The following is a 22,798-nucleotide window of genomic DNA, read 5'->3' on the forward strand; positions in this document are numbered from 1 at the left end:
GAGGCGGGGCCCGCGCGCACGCGCAGGGGCGGCCCCGGGAGCGAGCGGAGGGGAGTGGGAATACCGGGAACACCGGCGGGATCCGCAGCGATGCCGGGGCTGCTGCTGGGGGACGAGGCGCCCAACTTCGAGGCGGACACCACGCATGGCCGTATCCGTTTCCACGACTTCCTGGGAGACTCGTGAGCGCCGGGGACGCGGCGGGATCGGGATCGGGAAAGGGCGGTGGGTGGGAGCCCCGCGCAGCTCTGGGCAGCGGCGCGGGGGGTTCCTTCCAGACGGGGGGAATTCCGCGCGTGGAATTCCGTGCGCGTGGGCCCGGCCCGGGGCGGCACAGTTCCGTGGGCTCGTTCCAAAAATGTGGTTTTTTTTTTTCCTCTCGCGGAGCCGCAGCCCCGGCCCGGGGAGCTCGCCGTGGGTATCCCGGCGAGGGGCACGGGGGCTCCTGCGGCACCGTGTCCCGCAAAGCCTGTTGCTCCATTTTTTGACACAGGCACAGAGTGTTTGGGACTCACTCCCGGCAACGCTTGGCAGGCTTGAATCAGCGTTCTGAGTCCCCTTCTTGTCGGCATTGTGAGCTTGGGTAAATGGGAAAAAAAGGAACCCTCTGAGCGGCGGGGCTTCCAAGACTGGCTGTTCCAGCCTGGTCACCCACGTGGCACCTTTCTCGAACAGCTTCCCCTTGATTGTTTGCTGCTATTTATTCAAGGAGTGTACTTATTGTGTAGGAAGACTCGTGGCAGGGTGGCTGCCCCATAACTTCCTGGTGATCCATGGCTCTGGCAGAGTTGCAGGTGCCTCACTTGACCGTTCCAGTGCCATTCCCAAATCTGTAAGACAGGGCATTCCTTCCCCAGCTGCTGTGGTGAGTGGCTGTGTTCACTGAACGCTGGGGGCCAGGTGAAGCACAGGGCAGTGAGATCCGTGAGTTTTGAGCTGAGAAATAGTGCAACAAGTCCCTGGCAGGGAATTTGAAGTGCTGGGGGTGGCTTTGCATTAGTCTCTGGAAAGTCCTGACAGCTGGGAGCCTTTTTGGTACAGCCCATCTTGCTGCCAGGCTCCACTGCTGCCTTTCTCTGTGTACTGGTTACCTTACTATAAAGTGTAAGACTGCTATCTGCCTGCTCTAAACACCCAAAATCCACTGATAGCAAGCACTGGGCAAAAGCAAGGTGGCACTATCATTGTTACAGTAGCCACAATGTGATGTTGACTTTCTGGCATCCCCTGCTAGTTGATTAATTCCTATTTTTCAATTAAGTGCATTTAGCAGCTCACAGCAGTGGTTGGTTTAAGGTTCTGTGTTATCACATTCTTTTGAGTTGCGTGACATACCTGAGTGGATCTCCTCACAGTGCTGGATGAGGTGTACAGGGTACTGACCAGCCTTGTGAATCAGTGATCATCTCTGCAATAGCGTGGCTGGCAGGTTGGCATCTACATCTCCTGTCACGTGTGGTCTCTGGAGCGCAGGATACACTTGGCATGGTGTCCACCTCCACACCAAGAACCATGAGCTCTTCCAGCATACCCTGTGGGATCCTGGGAGGAGAGGAGCAGAGTGCAGTGTGTTTCTCAGAGCATGATGAGCAGAGCTTATCTCATGAAGGCTTCTAGTGACAGGGAAGGCAAAGTTTCCAGGACAGGATTTCCACTCACCACGGAGACGGGCTGTTCCTGCGTTGGTCTCTGTGCCGTGCAGTCTGTACAGGTCTTTGTCTGTGGCACAAACCAAACCAACATCTCACCTTAACACCAGCTCCTGCTCTCTCCTTCCAGATGGGGCATCCTCTTCTCCCACCCGCGGGACTTCACCCCCGTGTGCACCACAGAGCTGGGCCGGGCGGCCAAGCTGGCGGCCGAGTTCAGCAAGCGCAACGTGAAGATGATCGCGCTCTCCATCGACAGCGTCCAAGACCACCTCTCCTGGTGCAAGGTACAGGGCTGGGGGGGAGTGCAGGGGGAGCTGGCCCTGCTGCCTTGCTCCAGAGGCCAGAGGAGATGCCCACACAGAACACTGCACAGGCTTGGAGCTATTTAAACTCAGAACAGGAAGGTCTTCTCCCTCTTCATGGAGCACTCCAAAGTCCAGGGCACTCTATGTCCCACCAGTGCTGAAAAGGGTTAAAACGTGTGAAGGTGATGTCAAAACCTGAGAGGAAGGCAACCAATCCACAGACCCTCAAAAAGTTCTGTAATAAAACAGGAAGGGAAAAGAGGCATCAGAAGTGAAGAGACGGTCTTCAAAGGATGCGATTCATACTTAGGGAGGGAAAATAAAACAGAGAGCAAGTGTGACGTGTTAGACATAAAACCACAAATAGGAGATTGTTAAATGTAAAACCGTCACAAGGGAGTGTAAAGAAAGATGGGAACAGAATAACTTGCTGAAGGAACTTCAAAGGAACTAACAAAAAACTTCAGAGGCAGCCTCAGCAATGGTGTGCTGCCAGGGGGAATGACCCCAGGAATCAGGGGTGCTTAGGCTGTAAAATAAGTACTTCAGACAGATATAGTCAGTGTAAAAATCCCTGCGTGAATTACCTGCTACATTCTTAGCTCTTAAAATTGGGAATGTTCTCACACTTCTTCCAGGGGTGAGACGTGCATGCAATAAGACATGCAAAAGGTGAGAAATTTCCACACTCAGACATTGTTTCACAACTGACTGGCTTTACAAATTACCTAATTTCCTTATTGCTTAAATTGACCTTCGTACCTGAGTGGTTCATGGCCAGTTACCCATCGAGCCTCAGAAGGGCACGGGAAAAACGGTGTACAAATCCCACACCAGTAAATGAGATTTCTGTGCTGGTCAAACTGGATGAAACCAGCAGTCAAATTAGCAAATAACATCTCATTAAATATAATAGAAAGTTTGGGTTGCGCTTTCGCAAGGGAGTCTCATCTCTTGACTGGCTCAATCCCTTTGAATTAATGTATTGCTGACTTCTACAAAGTCCAAGAAGCTTTCCAATTAATTCAGCTTTGTGAAGGGCAGACTCTTTCCTGCAGGAGACAGGAGGAAGCAGTAAGTTGTGTCAAGGGAGGGAAGTGCTGAGCTCCCTGCAGGGCCTGCAGGGCTCTCTGGGGTTCAGCATACTCAGGTGATCTGGAAAAGACATGAACAACAAGCTGACTTTGCTGATGGTGTGGAATTATTCAGCACAACCTCAGGTAAAACCTGGAGAAGTTGCAGAACAGCTTCTTAGTGGTTGATGGGAGGCGGAGTAAGGAAACCTACCAAGACAACCACAGAGAAAGGCAAAGGGCAGTGACCCAAGCTGTGGTGAGCTTTCTGTCAAGCTGGGAGAAGCCTTGTAGACAGAGGCTTGGAAGTGTCAGCTCAGTACCTGTCAAGAAGAAACATATGAAAGTCCTCCAGAGCAAAAGATCCAATCGATGAGGACAAATCCGTAGTAGATTGGAGACTTCCATCCAGCCTGTGTTTAAAATCACCCATCTCACAAACTGCAGTGGAACAAGAAAAGGTGCAGAGGGGAACAAACCTGCCTGCAATTAGAACTTCAGATAATGTGGAAGACCAAAGAGCTGAACTAGAAGGGCTGGTGTTAGGGTCTGCTGCAGGTCTGGGACCAGGGACAGTGCCCCAAAGGTTCTCCTGCCCAGCCACGGGGTGGGGGGAAAAAAAGGCATACCAGGCCTTGGCAGAAGCTGGCTGTATTAACAAAAACAACAAAGTCTTCATTAAATGTTTGATTAAGACCTACAAACTGTAATTTCCTTCACTAGGAGCAAGCACAACTTTGGGGAGACCTCTCTGTGCAACACTCCTTTACATACCTATGCTTTCTCTTTGGATGAAGCTGTTTTTATCTGGAGCCCAGCCTGTGAGGAGCAAGTGAGCAGGAGGGGTGGCTGAAATCTTACACAAAACAATAAAGAAGCTTCTGCTTGCTTTGCTGCCAAATTTCAGTGGGCAGATGGGGCCTGCAAGGGTGGAACCAGAGTATAGCCAGTAATCCTCATGTCAGTTTGCTCAGCTCTGCTTTCCCAGCCAAAAATGTCACTGCTGTTCTTAGCCATCCCAGGCCAAGATCCAGAGGCTTGCTCCAGGACTCAGAGCAAGGCTGTAGCTCAGCCAGGGATTGATCCCACTTTCCTACCTCCCAGGTTGGTGTGCTGCTTCTCTAAGGGCTGGCTGAATGCACAAGCTTCTTAAGCAGGGCTCGTTGGCATGTGCTGTCCATGTCAGAGGAAGTTTCAGTGCTCTCTTTGGCCACTGATACCTTTACCTTAGTGAGTCAGGGGTGAGTAAAGCACTCCAGTGATGTCTGGTTTCAGCTTGGACTCTGGAAAATAAAATAATTCATAGGGAAGTGAGTTGTGGGTGTCTCATTGTAAAATAGGGTATGGTTTGTGAGGCTGTTTTGTAGAGCTCCCCAGGTCATGAAATAACATGCATTTTGGAATGAGTTACAGTCCATAGGATTCAGATATTACTTCTCAGAAGCTCTCTTCATCCTCCAGCCTCTGCTCTGAAGAGGAAGGGGGTGGTTGCATGACATTTACTGCCCTCCATCCTCAGCCTCCTGTGCCTCTGTGGGGCATTCAGCATTTTTCCTCACCTGAACTCTCCAGCCTTGCTTTCCTTTCCCACTCTGCTCTGATAAGGCAGGTCTGGCAGGAGAACAGAACAGATTCCTTCCTTCCTTCCTTCCACGGCAGGCTTGACCACAGCCCAGCTGAGATAAAGGGCCCCTTTTTGCAGTGCAGTGTTGACTCAGAAAGGCCTGGGGAGAAAATGTGCAGAGAGAAAAGTTGGAAAGGAAACATCTTGTCACGTGTGCACCACTTGACCTGCTTGCAGCATCCTGAGCAGCCAGGTCAGGGTTACAGCCTCTCATGTGGGTGTTGGAGTTAGTTCTGTCCCTGTGTTGCATGAAGAGGGTGGAAGGAACAGGCTGCTCTGTTCTGGGGCAGAAGCCTTGAGTTAAACTTGCTTTGATGCTGGGAGCTGCTCTGCTTGTGCTACCTCGAGCAGGCTCCTCCCAGCACTGCTGAGGCTCAGTACGACCTGAGAAGGTGCTACTGCAAACTCCAGGGATAGCTTGAATGCTTTGGCCGAGTCCAGACCAGATTTGGAGATGCTCAAAATACAGTTTCCCTGTGAAACAGGTCAAGTTTGGGCTAGCACAGGGAGTAACCTCATGAGCCATGGTCACAAGAGCCTGTAGGGCTGTTGAAGGGAATGGTTTTCTCTTCTGTCCCTGATGTGGTTCAGAAGGGAGTGTGCAGTGTCCAAGCACCTGCACTCAGACATCCACTCTTGTTTTCAAAAGCCTTTAGTTAAGTAAGTTGGGAGTGACTCACTTAGTGGAGCTGGTCCCTTGCACAAGACCTACGAAATGTTGGACACTTGACCTTTGTTAGCTGTAGAGTTGCAGGTTTGCTCTGCTGCTGTAGAAACTGTTCCTTAAATGCACAGTTCAGTTCAGGTGTGGCACCAACACATGTGCCAGTAGTGCTAGATCGTGCACTGAGAGAGAGTTGGAAGAGGGACACCTGTTCTCAGGGAAAGGTGGTTAAATCCCCCTGAGTCACTTACATCAGCAAGACTTCCCTGTTGCTCCATACCCACAGCCTGGGAAAAGCAGCTGGTCCACAGGCAGCTCAGCCAACGGGGTGTGAGCACAGACAGCCCAAGAACTAACCTGTAAGAGCACAGCACTGTCCGGCCTGACACGAGAGTTTCTGGTTTGTCACCTGGTTTCTGGAAATGGAGAAATCCCACGGAAGGCCACGAGTCCCTGGCTGTGCTGTCCCATCCTGAGACTTTGGGGCCGCTCAAACCACGAGCTCCTGCAGAGCAGCTGCTGAACATGTTTACATCTGGTGCCCGCGGCCGGGAGCATGAGCGTGCCGATGGTTTTGTCTCTGCAGGACATCAACGCCTACAACGGGGAACAGCCCATGGAGAAACTGCCCTTCCCCATCATCGCTGACAAGAACCGGGAGCTGGCTGTCCAGCTGGGCATGCTGGACCCGGACGAGCGGGACAAGGATGGCATGCCCCTGACTGCCCGTGTGGTGAGTGCCCGGCCCCGAAGCACCTCTGCCTGCCCTCCTGCCCTGTGTCCCTGGGGCTATGCTTGAAGATGGGGGCAGCTTACCCAGATGGATGTGGCTGTCTCCAGGAGCTGGGTTGACTTTCTTGGTCCAGAACCATGAGGAAGAGGAGGCGCAGCGCTGGTCTGCTGGCAGCAGCTCCACCTGGCTGTTGCCACCCACTCATCCTGGTTGTGCCTGTCCTGACCTAAATTTTGTTAGTGCTTGATCTGCTGGACTTCCCCCTCCTGTGCTTGCATTAGAAGGGCACAGGTCAAGGGGAGGAAACATTTCAGGTAGCAAAACGAAAAAGCTGGCATTGGAAACACAACTTCCCAGAGCAAAAATGTATTCCTTGGGTATCAGTTGTTCTCTAGGAGATCCCCACCATGGCATCTTCCTTGTCCCAACACCTGTGATCAAGCAGGCCACCTCCCACCTCTGCAGGGCTGAGCAGATCTAGCAGAGCAGTCAGACAAACATCTGCCCAGCCCCTGACTTTGTCTCCCTGTGCTCAGGTATTCATTTTTGGTCCGGATAAGAAGCTGAAACTCTCTATCCTGTACCCAGCCACCACCGGGAGAAACTTTGATGAGATCCTGAGAGTAGTGGACTCTCTCCAGCTGACGGCCTATAAGAAAGTTGCTACTCCTGTGGACTGGAAGGTGAGGAGGGGAGCAGAGCTCACAGCCAGGAAATGTGGGAGACCCATGGGGTGGGGAAAGCAGCAGGTGGAGGATGCCTTGCCTCTTAAAACTCCTGTCTCTTACAGCCTAACTCCCAGTGGTTTGTGCCAGCTCATCCACCAGCCCCCCTCCCAGGGAAGCACACCTTTACACAGGGCTTGGATCACCAAGGGGGAGCCAGCCTAAGTAATAGGAGTGGATGAGCAGACTTGGGCAAGCTGTGCTCCCTCCTGCATCACAGAAATGCCTAAATTCCCCTCTTGTTACTCCCTGTTCTCATGGGAGTGGTTTGGGGAAGAGCTGGGCTGTGGGATCCCCTTGGCAGGGCTGGCAGATGGCACAACTCTCCCTTTGGACATCACCCATGTCTCCTGGTGTAGCTCCCACTCACCCCCTCACTGCCGGCTCCAGGTGGATCTGCCTGGACATGCCAGGGGTGCTGGGGCCGAGTGTTCCCAGGGAGACAGTGCCACCTGCACCCAAAGCCTGCCAGCTCCTCTGCTGCTCTCACAGTTCCCATTTGCTCCCCAGCCCGGTGACAGCGTCATGGTTGTGCCCACCTTACCTGATGAGGAAGCCAAGAAGCTCTTTCCCAAAGGAGTCTTCACGAAGGACCTCCCATCAGGCAAGAAGTACCTGCGTTACACCCCGCAACCGGAGTGAGGTCTGTCCATCCATCCCGCCGGGCTGCACGCCCCTGGAGCCTTCCCCGTGCCCAGCTCCTGCCCCTCTGGCACCACACGATCAAGCACTCTTGTACCATCACACTTATAGTACACACAGTACAAAATCCTCCCCGTCCCGTTCATCCCCCACTTGCCCTCAAAACTAAACCTCTGGGTGTTTTCTTGCCTTGAATCAGCCCCACAAGGAAGGTGAGCAGACCAGTGAGGGGTCCAGGGCTCGTGCTGTGGAGTCTCTCCTGTTTGGTACCAGCCAAGGTTTTTCCAGAGGCATGGTGAGAAGTGTGGTGTCAGCAGCCAGGCCCCAAAGGGGCATCCTGCTGGGACAGGCAGGTCTGTGGGCTCCAAACTGCTGCGTGCCTTTCGAAGCAGCTGTCACTAACACGTTAACACCTTTGGTCCCATGAGTAAGGGAGGAGCTGCAGAGCCAGATCTCTCACTTCTTACTGCTTTATCATCTCTTGCTGGAGGTTGATTGTTTTCGGGTTTAATGGAGGAGGGAATCAAGCAAATAAACTGACCTTCAGTACTACCTGCAGCGTCCCTTGTCTGTTTCTGCTGGGCCCCACAGCATCCTGCACAGTTTACTTTGTTTCCTGCGGCCGTGCAGCTGGGATGGGTGCCCACGCTCCTGGGTGGGTGGCAACAGCACAGACTTCCCTTGTTCTTGCTCTGTAAGGAAGGCATTTTGGAAAGAGGTTGTCCCAGGGCACACAGTCTCGCCCAAGGCAGTTGTGCTCTCCCTCTTCACAGCAGAGTCTTGGCAGTGGAAGGAGATAAATGCTCAGGGAACATGCCTCAGCCTGGCCTGCTCTTAGTACTGCGGGGCGGGGAGGGTCCTGCTCTTCTTCCCAGAGCTCGGCACAAACCATGCAAACTCCTGCCTGCTCTCCCTCACCTACACCTCAGGGATTTGTCAAGAGATGAGTGATGTTTTAATATAACACTAGGAAAGAAACCTGCTCACCGAATAGCTCACAGGCCGGCTGCCAGCACCCCTCAGTGCCCAGCACAACCAGCAACACTTAAAATGAGCAGCTCTAAGGAAATCAACTGGCTTGGGGCACAAACATACCCCCCCCCCCCCCAGCATGTGGGGAATAGCAGGGTTGATGCTCGTGGTAAGCAATGTGCTGGATGCAATGAGATACCCTCCAGCATCCTGTGGATCCTAATCCTGCAGCAGCATCCAGATCCCTCTTTCATTACCTCTCCCCTCCCAATAAAAAAAAAAAAAAAAGAAAAAAGAGTTATATTAATTTTCAATTGCCCTCAGGAACTATGAAGTGAATATTGGTGTATTTCCCCAAATGGCCTTTAAATGAACCTTGGATATGAAACTGTATTATTCCTATGTATTATTTTTACTAGAAGATAGAAACAGCTGGTCTCTGGGCTGACTTTTGTTCTTGCTCTTCCACTCTACATGAAGTGGGAGGGGGAATCTGCGATTTCAGAGGGGAAACATCTCTTCTCTGTGCAGTTTTTCAGCTTTATCAAACTTGGCAGCTTCCCTAGTTCCCCACGGCTGGGCTGCGCAAATTCCTGAGTTTCTTGCTGTTCCCTCAGCACACAGCCCTCGCCTTGATCTGGCTTCCTAAGGGAAAAAGGGATGTCTGCCCGCCCCCATTCCCCCCCACCCCGAGCTTTCCAACCAACTGCTCCGTTTTCTGGAAGCTTGAGGACACAGCCCCATGGCAAGCTTTGTGCAAACAGCCTGTCCTGAGCAACCCTAGAGAAGGGGCACTGCAGGGCCAGCACAACTTCTCTGGGACACCAGACAAGCCACCTGCAAGTAGGGAGAAGGGGGGAACAAAGCCTGTCACAGGGCCCAAGGCCTTAAAGCCAGCAGGGAGCAGCCACTGGTCCCACTTACTAGGCAAGCAGGGGCTGATGATCGAAAGCCCAGGAATTCCTGCCCACTCCCTGGTGCTGCTGTGGCCCCAGAGGTACAAACCAGCCAGATGGACTCAAGCAAACACAGGGTTTGGTTCCAGTACAGCTCGAGTGGTTTTCTTTTAATCCCAGAGAAGTGAAATGCAACATTTGTTCGAGTTGGTAATAACATCCAGAGACAGAAGTCCAAGCCAAGTAAAGTCATTTACCAGTCCAAGACTCGGTAAAGTCATTTATGTTTAAGGCACTCTGCAAAACCAGCTTTCCTCTCCTTCCGATTTTCCCCACACGGCAGCAGAATACCTGGTTTGGTCTGTTCTCCATAGTGACATTCATGTGTCCCGGCTCTTCTCACCATCTCCAGGAACTGGCAACAGCAAATCCAGCGGGAGCCGAACAGAGAAACGCCAGGAGGCCGGGCCAATAGATATGGACGGGCACGGGAGGGAGCGCGGGGGCTCCGAGCTTCTGCAGGAAGGGGACAAGCACCGGGTGCCCTCCCTGCAGGCACCGGTGTGATTCCTCTTCCTTTCTCCCCCTCTGGGCTGCAAAAGGGGATGGGAGCACAAGGCCCACAAACATCCCACCCTAGCAGCGCTCCCGAACACGCGGCAGCACCCCAAAACGCGGGGGGCTGGGTGGGGGGAGACCCAGCTGCCCCCACTGTGCAGCAAAAATGACGCCCCCCCCCCAACTTCCAGTTGTCAATAAGTACCAATAAATAACTTAAATAAATAAATAGCTAAATAGCTAAATAAATAAATAAATAAATAAATAAATAAATAAATGACCCGAGGACACAAAGGAGGGAAAGGGGCACCCCAAGGCTCAGGGCAATAGGAGTGTGAGGGTGGGCATTTCCATGACCTGCCCCTCCCTGAGATAATGGGGTGCTGGTGCCAGAGGGGGAGGCGCATGGAAGGCATCCCATGGGGTGGTCAAACACAAGCCCAGGAGTCCAGGTGCTCATCCAGCCAAGGGATGTGAGCCAAACCCGGACTCACACACGGGAGCTCCCACCTAGCACCTCCCTCCCCTTCGTCTGAGCCCCAAGAGCCCCACACCCGGGGCTCCAGTGCTCAGGGCTCACCCAGCACCTCCACCCAAGTGTGAGCACGCACCGTTTGCCAACATGCAAAATGCCTGCACATTTCTGCAAACGCTGTTTGCCAGATCTTTTTGCAAACAATTTTTGCAAACCTTTTTTTTTTTCCTCCCTTCTTTTTTTGATGAAGAAATGCCCACGAAGACAACCCACGCATCAAACTGAGTTAAGTGCATCAAATCCAGCCGTCAGAGAAGGAACAGGCACAGAAACCTGGCAGAAGCCTGGAGAGGTGAACAGAGGCATGGCCCCAGGGCTCAGCCAGAACCTGCCTGCAGGCTGGGGCAGCCCTGGGAGCTCAGGCACACAGCTACATAGAGGCACCGAGCCTGACACTGGCACCAAGCACCTCCCTGGGGACATTGCAGACATTCATGGTCAGAAACTCAGTCACTGCTGAATTCAGCTGCAGACAATGTGCCACGGCTCGGGACAGCCAGTACATCCCAAAAGATGGAAATTAATTCAACAGCATCTCTGCATCTGCATCCCCACTCTCCCAAGCAACTGGAACCACGGCAGTGTCACAGCTGCTCCATGAGCTGACAGGCTGCATGCAGCCCTGGCTCTTCCCCGCCAGTTTTGGGGAGCTGGCTCGCACAGCCTCTCAGGATGCAGCATCCTCTCCCAGTAGGAAGCCCATCTTGGGACTACCCATTTATTGGGGAACTCCTTCCTCTGGCTTTTTCGCTCTGATGCTGCCAGAGGCATTTCTGTGCCCCTGGGTCAAAAGCATACACCTGCCTTACTTCAAACCAAAAGGTACTTACCCCTCCTCTTCAAATCCTTAAGGAAAATAGTATTTCAAGCTTCTAACCCCTCTCCACACACACCTTTTGAGAAACAAAACATCAGTCACGGCAAAAGCTGTCATCAGTCCCACACCAGGACAAAACCACAGGCAGAGTCTCACAGGAGCAGGACATCCTCTCCTGCCAGCAAGCTCCCTGTGGAAGTTTGCTCCAGAAAACACAGCAAGCCAAAGCTCAGAGTCCCCTCTCCCTCCAAAGCTTTCCCACAGCAAGGCTTGTAGCCCCCCACAAAACCCCGACGTAGGCACCAAAAGCAGCAGGTTCCCAGTCTGCTGCGAGGCTGGGCGGGAGCAGCAGGATGGCGGGCCCGGCACAGGGAAGTGTGTGTCAAGGCGTCAGAATGCAGCACTCCCAAAGGAAACAATAAATAAAGAATTGAACCAGCAGCAAATACTACTGAGGGTAATAAATAGCACAGGGATTTCACAGGGATTTTTGGTCTAAGATGCCTGGGGAGCCCCTTTGCTGGCGGGACCCTGGGGTGCACATCCCACCCTGGGAAAGCAGGAGATTCAGCAGCTTTGTGGGAGCGATGCCATGGGGATGTGCAGGCACACCACAGGGAGATGAGCAGTGCTGGGCTGGGCATCTCAGTACCAGGCTGGGGGCAGCACTGCTAACACCTCAGGAAAGGCTTTGCATGGAAGCGTCACACGGCAATCATCCCAGGCTCTTCTGGCAGCGGAAAAACAGATGGGACCCTCCCAGCAGGAATGACCTGCATCCCTAGGGCAGCACAAACCTCCCGCGATGTGAAGGTAGGGTTGTGAGCTGGAGGAGCCAGTGGGCTCATGCCAGGACAGAGAGAGCAGAGAAAGCAGCAAAAGCTGTAACTGCCTGCCCAGGAGTGATGGGGCACCAGGAGCAGCAGCAGCACAGCTGCAACTCCAGGCTGAGATCCTGGGAATGGCCAGTTGCATCCCACAGCACCCTGCTGCCCCATGGACCAGCCAGTGCCAGCCATCCAGGCAGCAAGGGGCAAGGAGAATGGCAAATAAACATCCCTCGTTGCCCCAAAGCACCTTTAGCACCAAGAGGCAGCCCTGAGGCAGCACATTCACCTCCTCCTTCCCAGGCAAAACTAGGCCTGCCCTGCACAGCCTCTACTTACACCCCTGCCTTCCACCCACGGAAAGGAGAGCCTGAGGAGTCACCACAAGGCGTGCCAGCCCCTCCACTGGTGTCCCTGCCAGTAGCCAGCCTCCTCCGCGGGTGGCTGATGAAAAGCAGGATCTCCACATGAGTCAGCATTTGTGTGGAAAATGAGAAAGCACCCAACTTCTAGCAAGGGACTTGGGTCTCCAGTAAAGCAAGTGGGTCCCAGGGTACTTCCTAGCTGGTTTGGGTACCCCCCCCACACACAGTCAGTGAGCACCTGGGCCGGGTGAATGGCCACTGCTCCCCATTTCTCACTCTGCTGAGAGTCGGTTTTGCTTCCATAAGAGACAGGTCAGTGGGACTGGGGAGGGGAGATTGAGGAACTGCAAAGACTTAGTGCACCTTAAAACAAAAGGACATCTAACCTGCCCTTAGATCTCACTTCAAGACGGAAAAGAGCTATGGCATCTCCTACACTCACAACTACTCCAAACACACCCAGATGCATGCAAAACATGTCCCACTTCCCCTTGGCTGCAGAAACCCCCTCCCAGCCAGGGGCACCAGCCAGTGCCGGGCTCTGGCTCAGGACCCTGGCACTGCCTGTTCCCACCCCACTCCCGGGCCCTCCCGCCCAGCCTCAGCAGGCAGGGCAAGGGGTTAATTACCAATCTGAAATGCATAGGTAGGGACACCAGGGGGACACCGGCACCCCAGCAGGAAGGGGCACTGCAGGAGCCCTTCGCATCCAGCAGGCACGGTCTCCACTTCTACCTCCAGCTGGGTGGAAAGCAGCATTCGCCATGGGCACGGTTCAATCACACCCATGGCTTCTTGCACTGCCCTACGAGGAAAGACAAGTCATTTAGGCCAGACAAGCCTCTGTGCCAGCCACATGCCCCTGCAAGCACTCAATTCCACTTCCTGGGAAATCCTACAGCCGGGCCCACCCTCTTCTGTGCCCTCGTGCCAGCCAGGCTCTATTTCTGACTCAGGAGGAGCCACGTTTCCAACCACAACGACAAAGGCAGGAGAACCCAAGAGGTCTGCTTTGGCTCAGAAACCCTGTTCGTTTGCAGCAGGCTGAGAGCACCCAGGTCCTCACGTGCGTGCCTGGCACTGCTCTACTTGGGAGGTATCACGACTATAGGCTGCCCTCGCTTGGGTCTCCACATGAGGACTTGGGCGTCGTTGGCGTTGGGCTTCACTAGTGCATTTGGTGGGATGGGCTCCATCCTGCTGAGGATCCGGGGTTGCTCCTGCTGAGTCCTTCCCACCAGCCGTGCCCGCTGCCCCAGCAGCTGCATGGGATCAACCTCAATGTCCACTCGCATCCTCCACTTTATAGTCTGCAAGATGATCTTCTCCTTGGTGGTGGTGTTCATGGCCACCAGCCACGTGGTAAAGCTCTGGTCCCTCTTAATCCTGGTCAGCAGCGGCACGTTACTGTTGCTCACGGGGACAGCCCACGTCACGCTGGGGTAGAAATTGTCATTCATGCTCACCGAGAACCTGGAGATCTTGTTCGTGGGCCCGACCAGGGTCACGGTTTCTGTGGTGTTTCCATACCAGGGGTAGCTCACCCCATCCGAATCGCTGATGGCTTTTACTCTTCCTTCTCGCAGGTCGGGCAGCTCCCAGCTTGAGCTAAGTGAATGGGAAGAGAAAGGCCAGGTTAGCAGGGAAATGGCACCAATGGCACTTGGTGAGGGACGGGAAGGCCAGCAGCATGGGGACCCTCTCCCTGCCTGCAGCAAGCTCTCAGGACCAACATGAAGAACAAATTCAGCCTTGGTTCCTTTGCTGAGATTCACACGTCCAGCTGAAGCCTTTGCTCTGCCAACACAGCGTTATTTTAATTAACCTGCAATAAAACTGACTGGGCCAAAACTCATTGCCGAGTCTCTCTGAGGTCACTCTCTCCTTAATCAGCTCCTGTGCTGGAGAACAGCCCTCCTCATCCACCAACTGCAGCACCATGATCACTGCACTGGCCCAGCCCATCAGCCGCCCCCTATACGGTCCCACGATAAACCTGTAATTTTTATGCCTGTAAATACAGGCACCTGCACAGAGACACATACAACAATTAAATCCCACAATTATACCTGCCACTGGTGCCATGGAACTTCTGCAATATGGCTGAGGGGGGGCGGAATTCCAGCCCAAATCTTTGCTGATGTACTCATTACCAACACCTGTGGCTACAGCAAGGGAGACAATCCCCACAAGACAATTACAGGCCAGGAGCTTTGGTGAAATCTCCTGCCAAGTCCGAGATCTGGCTTCAAACACACGTCACCCCTCTCCAAAGGCAAGAGAACACAGCGACAGAGCCAATTGCTTTGCCCCTTGGTGTCCCCTCAGGTCAGTACACACTCATCCTTGAGAAAAGTTGTTTTCCAAGCAGCCACTTCAGCCAAGCACCGCAACGCTTCCCGCTTCTAACACAAGCCAGGGAGGCAACTCCCCCAGCGCTGCCCGCACTCACAACCTGGCCCCAGAGGGGTAGCGGTATTCGGGGGGAGACAGCGGCCACAGAGCCCCCAGGTGGACGAGCTCCAGGCCACGGGGATGGTGCAGGACACGCTGTGGCACACGAGGAGCAGGAACTGTGGGGGCAGGGACGGTGCTCGGAGCGGGTGCCGGGGTGAGGGCGGCGCCCGTGTGAGGCTGTGGATGCTGAGGCGGGGTAGGGGGGCAGCTCCCAGTGCCTGAGGGGCAGCACACGGGCTCTGGGGTGGCAGCAGCCGGTGCCAGGGGCGCAGCACATGGTGTCAGGGGGTACAGTACCCGGTGCCGAGGGGGCAGCACACGGTGCCCGCAGGCGAGCCGGGGTGCCTTGTGTGCCAGGGTGCCCACGCGATGCCCAGCCCGGTGCCCCCGCTCCGCTGCCGTGCCCGGCCCCGTCCCCCCGCACCCCCCGCGCTCACACGCCGAGGTCGCTGTAGGTGTTGTAGAACTCCATGTGGTTGCAGGCCTGGATCCAGCCCACCACCCAGGTGTGGCGCCGGGCGATGGGCGGCATGAGCACGCGTGCGGAGGCGCGGAAGTAGGGCGTGCGGTACCGCAGCACCACCGGCGAGCTCTCCTCGATGGCCGTGGCCGCCGGCTCGATGGTGGCCGACACGTCCGAGACCACGATCTGCTCCCGGCGCACCCGCGCCTTGCAGGCCACGCTCTGCAGGCACCCCATGGCCGCCGCGGGGCCGCCGTCACCGCGGGGCCGGGGGGGCGGCCGGGGTCGGTGCCCGCCCGCCGCGCATCGCCGCGCTGCCCGCACCGGCGCCGGCAGGGCGAAGGCGCCGCCGCCGCGCCTCTTACGGCCCCCGCCAGCCGCCGTACGCCGGGAGCTCCACGTGCGTCACGGGCGGAGCAGGAAGCGGAAGCGGCGGCGGGGCCGGTACCGGGGCGGGAGGGAGGGAGGCAGGCACCGCCGCGTCCTTGGGGCGCGCCGGGAGCGGCGAGAGGGGACAGCGAAGCGGCCCCGGGCGGGGGGGACATGCGGGCCCGGCAGCCGGGGGCCGGCGCCCGCCGCGATGCCGAGCCCCCGGAGCAGCCGCGAGCGCCGCGCGGGTGGCAGCGGCGGCCGGCTGGAGTTCCTGTCGCTGAGCCAGCGCGGCCCCGCCGCCCCCGACAGCCCGTCCCGCCGCAGGGAGCCCCCGGCGGCCGCGCCGCTGCCCGAGGAGGACTGCATGAAGCTGAACCCGTCCTTCGTGGGCATCGCGCTCAGCTCCCTGCTCGCCATCGACCTATGGGCCTCCAAGCGCCTGGGCGTGTGCGCCGGGGAGGGCTCGGCCTGGGGCAGCGCCCGCCCGCTCATGAAGGTCATCGAGGTGTCGGGGCACGGCATCCCCTGGCTGCTCGGCACCTTCTACGGGCTCTGCCAGAGTGACAGCTCGGCCGCCAGGGAGGTGCTGCTTAATCTGCTCTTCGGTGAGGCGCGGGGCTCGCCTGGGGCCGAGGGAGCCGAGCGGGGATGGGGGGACACAGAGGATGGGGCAGAGCTAGTGAACCGCAGCCCCGAGGGCACCTGATTGTGCGCAGGCACATGTGGGGTGCCGGGCATCAGAGCCAGCAGTCCTGCAGGGTGTGGTGACACGGGCAGGGCTCACCTCTCACGGTTCCCACCCACCACGCACTGCCAAACTCCCGACAGCTGCACTGCTGCTGCAGTTGCACAAAGCTCTCGGGGCGATGATTGAAATATTTTAGCTCTTCAGGCTTATCCGAACGCCGCATTCTAGGTGCAGCTTTCTAGTGTTGAGACACCAGCCCATTCCCTGAAAAGCTGCTCTGGCACACAGACATCTGCACCCCTGGCTCCCTGCCTGCGCAGTGCCTTCACGAATTGATGTGTATCAGCCAGTGAGGAAATTTGGTTTAATGGACGTGTTTTAATCTTGCATTGTGTAATACTTCACATGCAAACACACAGAGTATCCTAGGTATAGAGTCTTCATTTCTGCCCATTTAGGAACTGTAGTAGCTCCAGAGCACCAGACCTTTTCAGGTTCTTACTTTTGTATTAAGTTGCAGGTAATAAGAATCTCGCACTTATAATCTGAACTGAAATTTGCTTGGTGGCAAGTATATAGGTTTGTGCATCTTTCTCAGCTAGCAGCACATGGTTAAATTACAGTCCCACAGCAGAGCTGTAAGAAAGAACCTGGAGGCCTCCAGCCTAACTTCTCCAAGGAGATCTGTCCCAGTACCAGAGCCTTGTCCAGCTCTCAATACCCTGGGCCACAGCCACCCACCTCTCTGGGGTCCTGTCCCAGGGCTGCAGCACCTGTGTGGGGAAGGAAGGTTCCCTCATGTCCAAGCTGAATCTCCCAAATCCTATATAAAAAGAGAAAAAGTCATTGATCTAGATTTACATGTAGGGAAAAAAAACCAAACAAAACAACAAAAAAACCCCAAACCAACACATTCTCTGAAATGATTAACCAAAGGAAATGAACATAAGCAACCAAAATATTTGGTGTCCAGAAACAAGCCTTAGGACAAGCAGAAGCTGATCTCCTGCATGGCTTCTCTGGAAAAAGTGGCCCTGACTGTGAGGGCTGTGCTAAGCAGAACTCACAGGGGTGGAGAAAGCACCCTCTGCCCTGCACAAGAAGCTGCTCTTGCCAAATACTGGCTGAACACTTCTGACAGCTACTTTCCATCTTCTACCACAACAGCCTTTAGCTCTCAGGGGCAAGCCACTGTTACATAAATCATCCTTTAGTCATCTCTTAAAAACCAAAGCACGGTCAGCTTTCCCTCCAGCAGCAGGGAGAAGCCAGATTCCAGGACCCTTGGCACCACACCATCTCAGAGCCCCTGACGCTGAGCTGTGGCTGAGTGCTTGGAGCAGGTTGATCATTCACCAAGTTTGAACCCCAGTCACCAGGGCGGGCAGAAGCATGCCGAGTCAGCACTGCGAGGAAGGGCATTGTGCAGAACGTTAATCCCTCTGCTGCTTTCAGGTTATAGGGCAGGCTGTCTCTGACACGTGTTGTCAAAACTGACACGCCTGACAACTGTCACAGTGAGATCAGATTTTACACAAAAGCCCTGTTGGGCCGAGGCAGGCGGATGGTCTAGTGGTGCACAAGGGCTTCGTGCAGCAGTAGAGGTTGAGGATGTGGTCACGCTGCAGAAGGCCAAGTGCAGATGAGTGCTGTGCTCTCCCTGCCTGGGTATTGCAGCCATGGGAAACGCCGCCTTCTCTTAGCAGGTTTGGGCAGCCAAGTGCTTTCATAGGTAACAGCTGTGCTTTCAGTAACCCACTGCTCCTGTCTCTCCTAGCACTGCTGCTGGACCTGGTGATGGTGGCGGTGGTGAAGGGGCTGGTGAAGCGGCCACGGCCCACCCACAACAAGATGGACATGTTCGTCACCATCTCAGTGGACAAGTACTCCTTCCCCTCGGGCCACGCCACCCGCGCCGCCCTGGTGTGCCGCTTCGTCCTGCGGCACCTGGTGCTCGCCATCCCGCTGCGCGTCCTCGTGGTGCTCTGGGCCCTCATCGTCAGCATCTCCAGGGTGATGCTGGGCAGGCACAACATGACAGACGTGCTGTTCGGGCTGGTGCTGGGCTACGCCCTGTACAGCGTGGTGGAGCACTGCTGGCTATCCCCGCTCAATGCGCCCGCCCTCTTCGCGCTCTGGGACCACTGACAGACGGGCTCCTCGCAAAGGAGGGGCATGTGCTGGTTTTCTAAGGGAAGGGATACTGCAACTTGAACTTGCATCCTAAACCCCATCAGTCCGGCCAAGACTTGTACACGAGCGGTGCTGCAGGCTCCTGGCCTGCACTTGGATGTTTGGTGCTGTCTTGCCCTCCTGGTCAGGTGTCAGGCAGGGTCTGCACTGGCCAAACAGCTGCACTGACTGTTCTGTGACAAAAAAAACAGTCTCTGCAGAGCCTGGGGAGGGCTCAGCACATTTCATCCGGCAGCTCACTGCTGATACTGTGAATCTGCATGCTCTTGCTGGTCACTTGCAGTAGCCCATGGTGTATGTGGTAGCTGTGACTTCGCAGAGGTTTGTCTACAATCACTCATGTATCTGTATCCTATAAATACACTGATCACGCTGCTGTCATAAGCATATCCTGTGCAGCCTGCTCTATAAAACCTGTCTGGAGGGGCTCGTGGGGGTCTCTCCTCAGAGTTATAAATAGCTCTGCCTTTCTCTCTTCCCTTCTGCTCTCAATTCAAGTACTGCACTGAGGTCAGATATTAAGCAATGAGGACACAGGCACCTGGCTCCCAATGCCATGGGGAAAGGATAGTGGGACTAAAGGGCTGGTCCATCCAGTTGATAACAGGGGAACAGCAGCCTGGTTCTGAAGCCCTTGTGCGGAGCTTCCCTGCTTCTTTTCCCCCTCCACAGGATTTTCAGTTTCCCAGGGGGTACAATGCATTCCCAGCAATTCCTGATCGTCAACATGTTCCCAGGCTGCAGGCAGCATTCTGGAGAACCAGCCCCTTCCTCATAGCCCAGCAAAACACCCTCTCCCAGGCTGCAGGGCAGCCCCAGGACTGAGCCTTACCTGCACCTCCTGCAGGTAAGCAAGAAGCTCTGACAACCACCACCTGCCCTGGTACCACTGGTCAGGGTAGTCTGTTTTTCACCAGAGGGCTGCTTGTCCTCAGCAGGAGGGGACCACAAGGAGCCTCTGTAATGAGCTGGAGTTGAGACTGTACCAGAAAAGCAGAAGAACCAGAGCCACGCAAGGAGGGAAGGCTCCGGACTAAGCTTAAATAATGAGCTTAAATAGCGCTCCTGGTGTGTGGGTGGGGTGATTGGGTCCAGCTGAGGCTCCTTGTGGTCACTGAGGTCTACTAATGTACTCAGGCTCTGGAAAGCACCAATTAAGTCATATCAAGACCAGGCAGTGTTTAAGTGTGCTGTTCCCCGGGGTGAAGTGTGCAAGAGCAGCCTGAGGGGCACTGGCACAATCGCCCTGTCACTGTCTGTCACCCACTGTCAGTTAAACAGGCACAGAAAGTGCTTGACAGAGTTCCCCCAGAGCCAAGCCCTGACCCACTGCCAGGGTGAGCCAGTGAAACTACCAGATGTGGGTTTGTGCTCCAGTGACCAAAAAAAATAATCCCCTGGGTTGCACTGCATGCCTGGCAGCCGGCTGGGCCAGTTCAGCATGTGCACAGCAGCACCCGGACACCCCAGCCAGCCCTCCTGCCCCAAGGCAGAGACAAGCCCTGCGGTGGCTGCAGGAGCACAGACAGGTGGCACACTGCAGCGTGGGTAGGATTTGAGGTGATCCAAGCTTGGTGAGCTGTGCCAAAACACCTCTGCTCTTTCCCAAACACAGCGTGCATTTCATCCAAGCGATTCTTACAGTCATTGGGATCTTCCTCTCCAGGTCATGGAGGAATACAACAGCAAATCCACAAAGCCACACCTCTGGCTTGTTCCCACATACATGTGCGTGCCAGAAGTTGCCCCAACTCACTTGCAGGACCCTCCATGAGCTGCCTGTTGGCACCCACCAGTGCACAGCCCTTCTGGTTCACAGGCTGCCCAGCCACTCTTACCTCTTCTCTACATCTCCCCACCTCCACCAAAGAGACTTTGGTCTCCTCCTGTGCTTGTCACTTGTCATTGCTCCTCCAAAGATGAGTACTAACCCACTGATAAGAAGGAGTAGACTGGTGCTTTCTGCTCTGCTTGTCCTGTGGCACCCCTGCCTACTGTGGAAGCCCAGAGCAGACACTGCTCCCCACACTGTATATCCTGAGTGCTTGCCAGGCATGGGGAACTGTAACTTTCCCATGGACATCAACCAGCTGGTCTTGACTGAAATGCCATGGCATGAGCCCAAGCACAGCACAGCAAAGTCCAGAGCAGTGCAACCTCCTGTAGAGAGAAGAGCAAATTGGGAGGCAATCTGCGAAAGATTGATAGGATAGCAGTGGGGTTCAGAGGTCTCCTGCACATATCACCCTTGTGCAATCCAGGCAAAGCTCGCAAAAGAGCCAGAAGCCAGCTGAGAGCAGAGCAGGGAGAGTAGTACTGCCAGTGCTGCCACATTGCTGTACCCGTGCTGATCCCCCTGCCTGGTAAGACGCTTTCGATGCTTTTTGATGGGCAGGCACAGTGTGTGGGTTCGCAGCTCAGCATCTCTGCCCTGGGCAGAGATCAGCCCTTGCCATCAGCAAGGTACAGAGAGAGCTTTATCAAACTTACTGCAGACATACTGTGAGGCTTAGAAGCTTAAAGCCATTTCAGCTGCAGAGCTTGACTCCTCCACAGCCCTGTGCTTTGCTCAGCTCTGGGACAAAGTTCCCAGGACATGGGAGAGCAAATTTCCACTGCAGTCCAGAAGGGCTGTCTGGCTGTGAGTGTGCAGGAGCCAGCAGGAAGCTCTGGATCCACATGATCTGTGCCTCCTGCTGCCGGGGACAGCCTTTTTCTAGCTGGCCCCACCACCCTGAGCCGCGGTTGTAGGGACACTGTGCCAACACGCCCAGCCCAGGGCCACGGGGGGCGTGGGCGATACGCTGCCGAGTGCCACCGGAGCACATAGAGCCGTGTGTGCCCCCGGCTACCAGGATAAACAGGGTTGGGCTGATCCATATAATCCCAGAGGTAAAAGTTCAGGGCAGTGTTTGTTCACTCAGCACGCACCCACGGAGACCGGCTGCGTGTCTGTCTCCCCGCACGGCGCCCGGGACGGCTCCTCATCCTGCTGTCGAGGCTGTAGCGACAGCCGCTCCCGGAAAAGCCGAGCAGGCGCCAGGAGCCAGCCGCGTCCTGGCTTCCTTCCCCTGGCGCCGTGGGAGGAGTGACGGAGGGGGAGGCTCCGCTCACGGCCGCTGCGTATCACAAAGCCAGGCCGCGGTCCGGCCTCACGACGAGGGGCAACCCGGCAGAGACCCCCGAGGGGCTCCCCGCCTGCCGCCCGCCTTCCCTGGGCTGCTGCTCCCACAGCCGCAGGTCGGTGGAGGGTGTCCCGGTGGAGGATGTTCTCCGGGAAGTGGGTACCGGGGCAGCAGGACGGGGAAGGAAGAGGGCGAAGGGCAAGTAGAGGGGCTGTCACCCACCTGGGAAGGAGCCATCGGGCTCCATGACAGGGCACGGCATTCTAGTGTGCCTCCATCGCTGGGACTTGGCACGGGCAAGGAGATTTTCAGGCTGCCTGGAACTCGGTAGCATTCCTCCCCAGGGCATCCAAAGGTAACACCAAGATAGTACAAAACTCAGCAGTGGCCAGTCCCCACTTGGCAGGGGGGAGGAAACAGAAGCTACTTCACAACCCCAGGCAAACTTCGGGGGGGCTGCCTCTCTGCTTGGGGCCTCTTTGGTGCACAGGGCCAAAAGTTTGCACAGCTGCACTCCCCAGCCTCACTCTCTGGCACTGTCCCCAGGCAGAGATTCGGTGGTGAAGCCCAACATGGCAAAGAGAGTGGCCATCATCGGCGGAGGCAGCAGCGGGCTGTGTGCCATCAAAGCCTGCCTGCAGGAGGGGCTGGAGCCCGTCTGCTTCGAGAGGAGCCGGGACATCGGAGGCCTCTGGAGGTTTGAGGTAAACCCTGCCAGTCACGTATTCTGGTGGGGGTCAGCAGAGTGGCCCCCAGGGATCAGTGGTGTCTGATGGGGTGGCATGCAGCCAGCCATGGTGGGGTCCTCTCTGTGAGACTGAGGGAAGGGGCTCCATGTAAAGGAGCAGCACAATCAACCTTGGCCATTCCTCCCCATCAATCCCCTGGCCAGTGGTAAGCCATGCCCTGCTCCTACAGGAGCGCCCTGAGGATGGCCGTGCCAGCATCTACCGCTCCGTCATCATCAACACCTCCAAGGAGATGATGTGCTTCAGCGACTTCCCCATCCCCGAGGACTTCCCCAACTACATGCACAACTCCAAGATCATGGAGTACTTCCGCATGTACGCTCAGCACTTTGACCTGCTCCGCCACATCCGCTTCAGGGTGAG

General features: G+C 55.7%; 4 protein-coding genes and 1 long non-coding RNA gene across 8 annotated transcripts in view; 3 read left to right on the top strand and 2 right to left on the bottom strand.

Moving 5' to 3' along the window:
• Positions 1 to 3: 3 nt before the first annotated feature.
• Positions 4 to 7,970, top strand: PRDX6 (peroxiredoxin 6). Its single transcript, XM_027896584.1, has 5 exons — positions 4 to 182; positions 1,780 to 1,936; positions 5,905 to 6,051; positions 6,588 to 6,734; positions 7,287 to 7,970. The coding sequence occupies exons 1-5, from the start codon at positions 91 to 93 to the stop codon at positions 7,416 to 7,418; spliced, it is 675 nt and encodes a 224-aa protein (XP_027752385.1). The 5' UTR covers positions 4 to 90; the 3' UTR covers positions 7,419 to 7,970.
• A 1,454-nt stretch (positions 7,971 to 9,424) lies between these two features.
• Positions 9,425 to 15,545, bottom strand: FAM78B (family with sequence similarity 78 member B). Of its 4 annotated transcripts, none has more exons than XM_027896580.1 (5): positions 15,283 to 15,545; positions 14,122 to 14,185; positions 13,855 to 13,996; positions 13,018 to 13,188; positions 9,425 to 9,802 (listed from the first exon to the last, which is right to left on the bottom strand). In XM_027896580.1, exons 1-5 carry the CDS (start codon positions 15,543 to 15,545, stop codon positions 9,564 to 9,566), a joined length of 879 nt encoding a protein of 292 aa, XP_027752381.1. In that variant the 3' UTR covers positions 9,425 to 9,563. The 4 variants fall into 4 exon arrangements, with proteins under 4 accessions (XP_027752381.1, XP_027752382.1, XP_027752384.1 ...); XM_027896583.1 differs by having other exon boundaries at positions 9,550 to 9,701; XM_027896581.1 differs by lacking the exon at positions 14,122 to 14,185 and having other exon boundaries at positions 15,285 to 15,545.
• A 340-nt stretch (positions 15,546 to 15,885) lies between these two features.
• Positions 15,886 to 18,945, top strand: PLPP6 (phospholipid phosphatase 6). Its single transcript, XM_027896553.1, has 2 exons — positions 15,886 to 16,285; positions 18,146 to 18,945. The coding sequence occupies exons 1-2, from the start codon at positions 15,889 to 15,891 to the stop codon at positions 18,514 to 18,516; spliced, it is 768 nt and encodes a 255-aa protein (XP_027752354.1). The 5' UTR covers positions 15,886 to 15,888; the 3' UTR covers positions 18,517 to 18,945.
• LOC114063941 overlaps positions 18,630 to 22,798 on the bottom strand; it is a 15,197-nt gene continuing 11,028 nt past the window's right edge. Inside the window, exon 3 of the long non-coding RNA XR_003572649.1 lies at positions 18,630 to 18,734. This is a non-coding gene — a long non-coding RNA (uncharacterized LOC114063941). The remainder of the gene's footprint in view (positions 18,735 to 22,798) is intronic.
• FMO5 (flavin containing monooxygenase 5) overlaps positions 20,808 to 22,798 on the top strand; it is a 7,440-nt gene continuing 5,449 nt past the window's right edge. Inside the window, exons 1-3 of the mRNA XM_027896543.1 lie at positions 20,808 to 20,924; positions 22,233 to 22,390; positions 22,605 to 22,793. Coding sequence (XP_027752344.1) covers positions 22,259 to 22,390; positions 22,605 to 22,793 — 321 coding nt within the window. The 5' untranslated portion in view covers positions 20,808 to 20,924; positions 22,233 to 22,258. The remainder of the gene's footprint in view (positions 20,925 to 22,232; positions 22,391 to 22,604; positions 22,794 to 22,798) is intronic.

The sequence above is a fragment of the Empidonax traillii genome, unplaced genomic scaffold, assembly GCF_003031625.1.
Source record: "Empidonax traillii isolate 1590-97213 ecotype Southwest subspecies unplaced genomic scaffold, ASM303162v1 scaffold502:size815047, whole genome shotgun sequence".
NCBI lineage: Eukaryota > Metazoa > Chordata > Aves > Passeriformes > Tyrannidae > Empidonax > Empidonax traillii.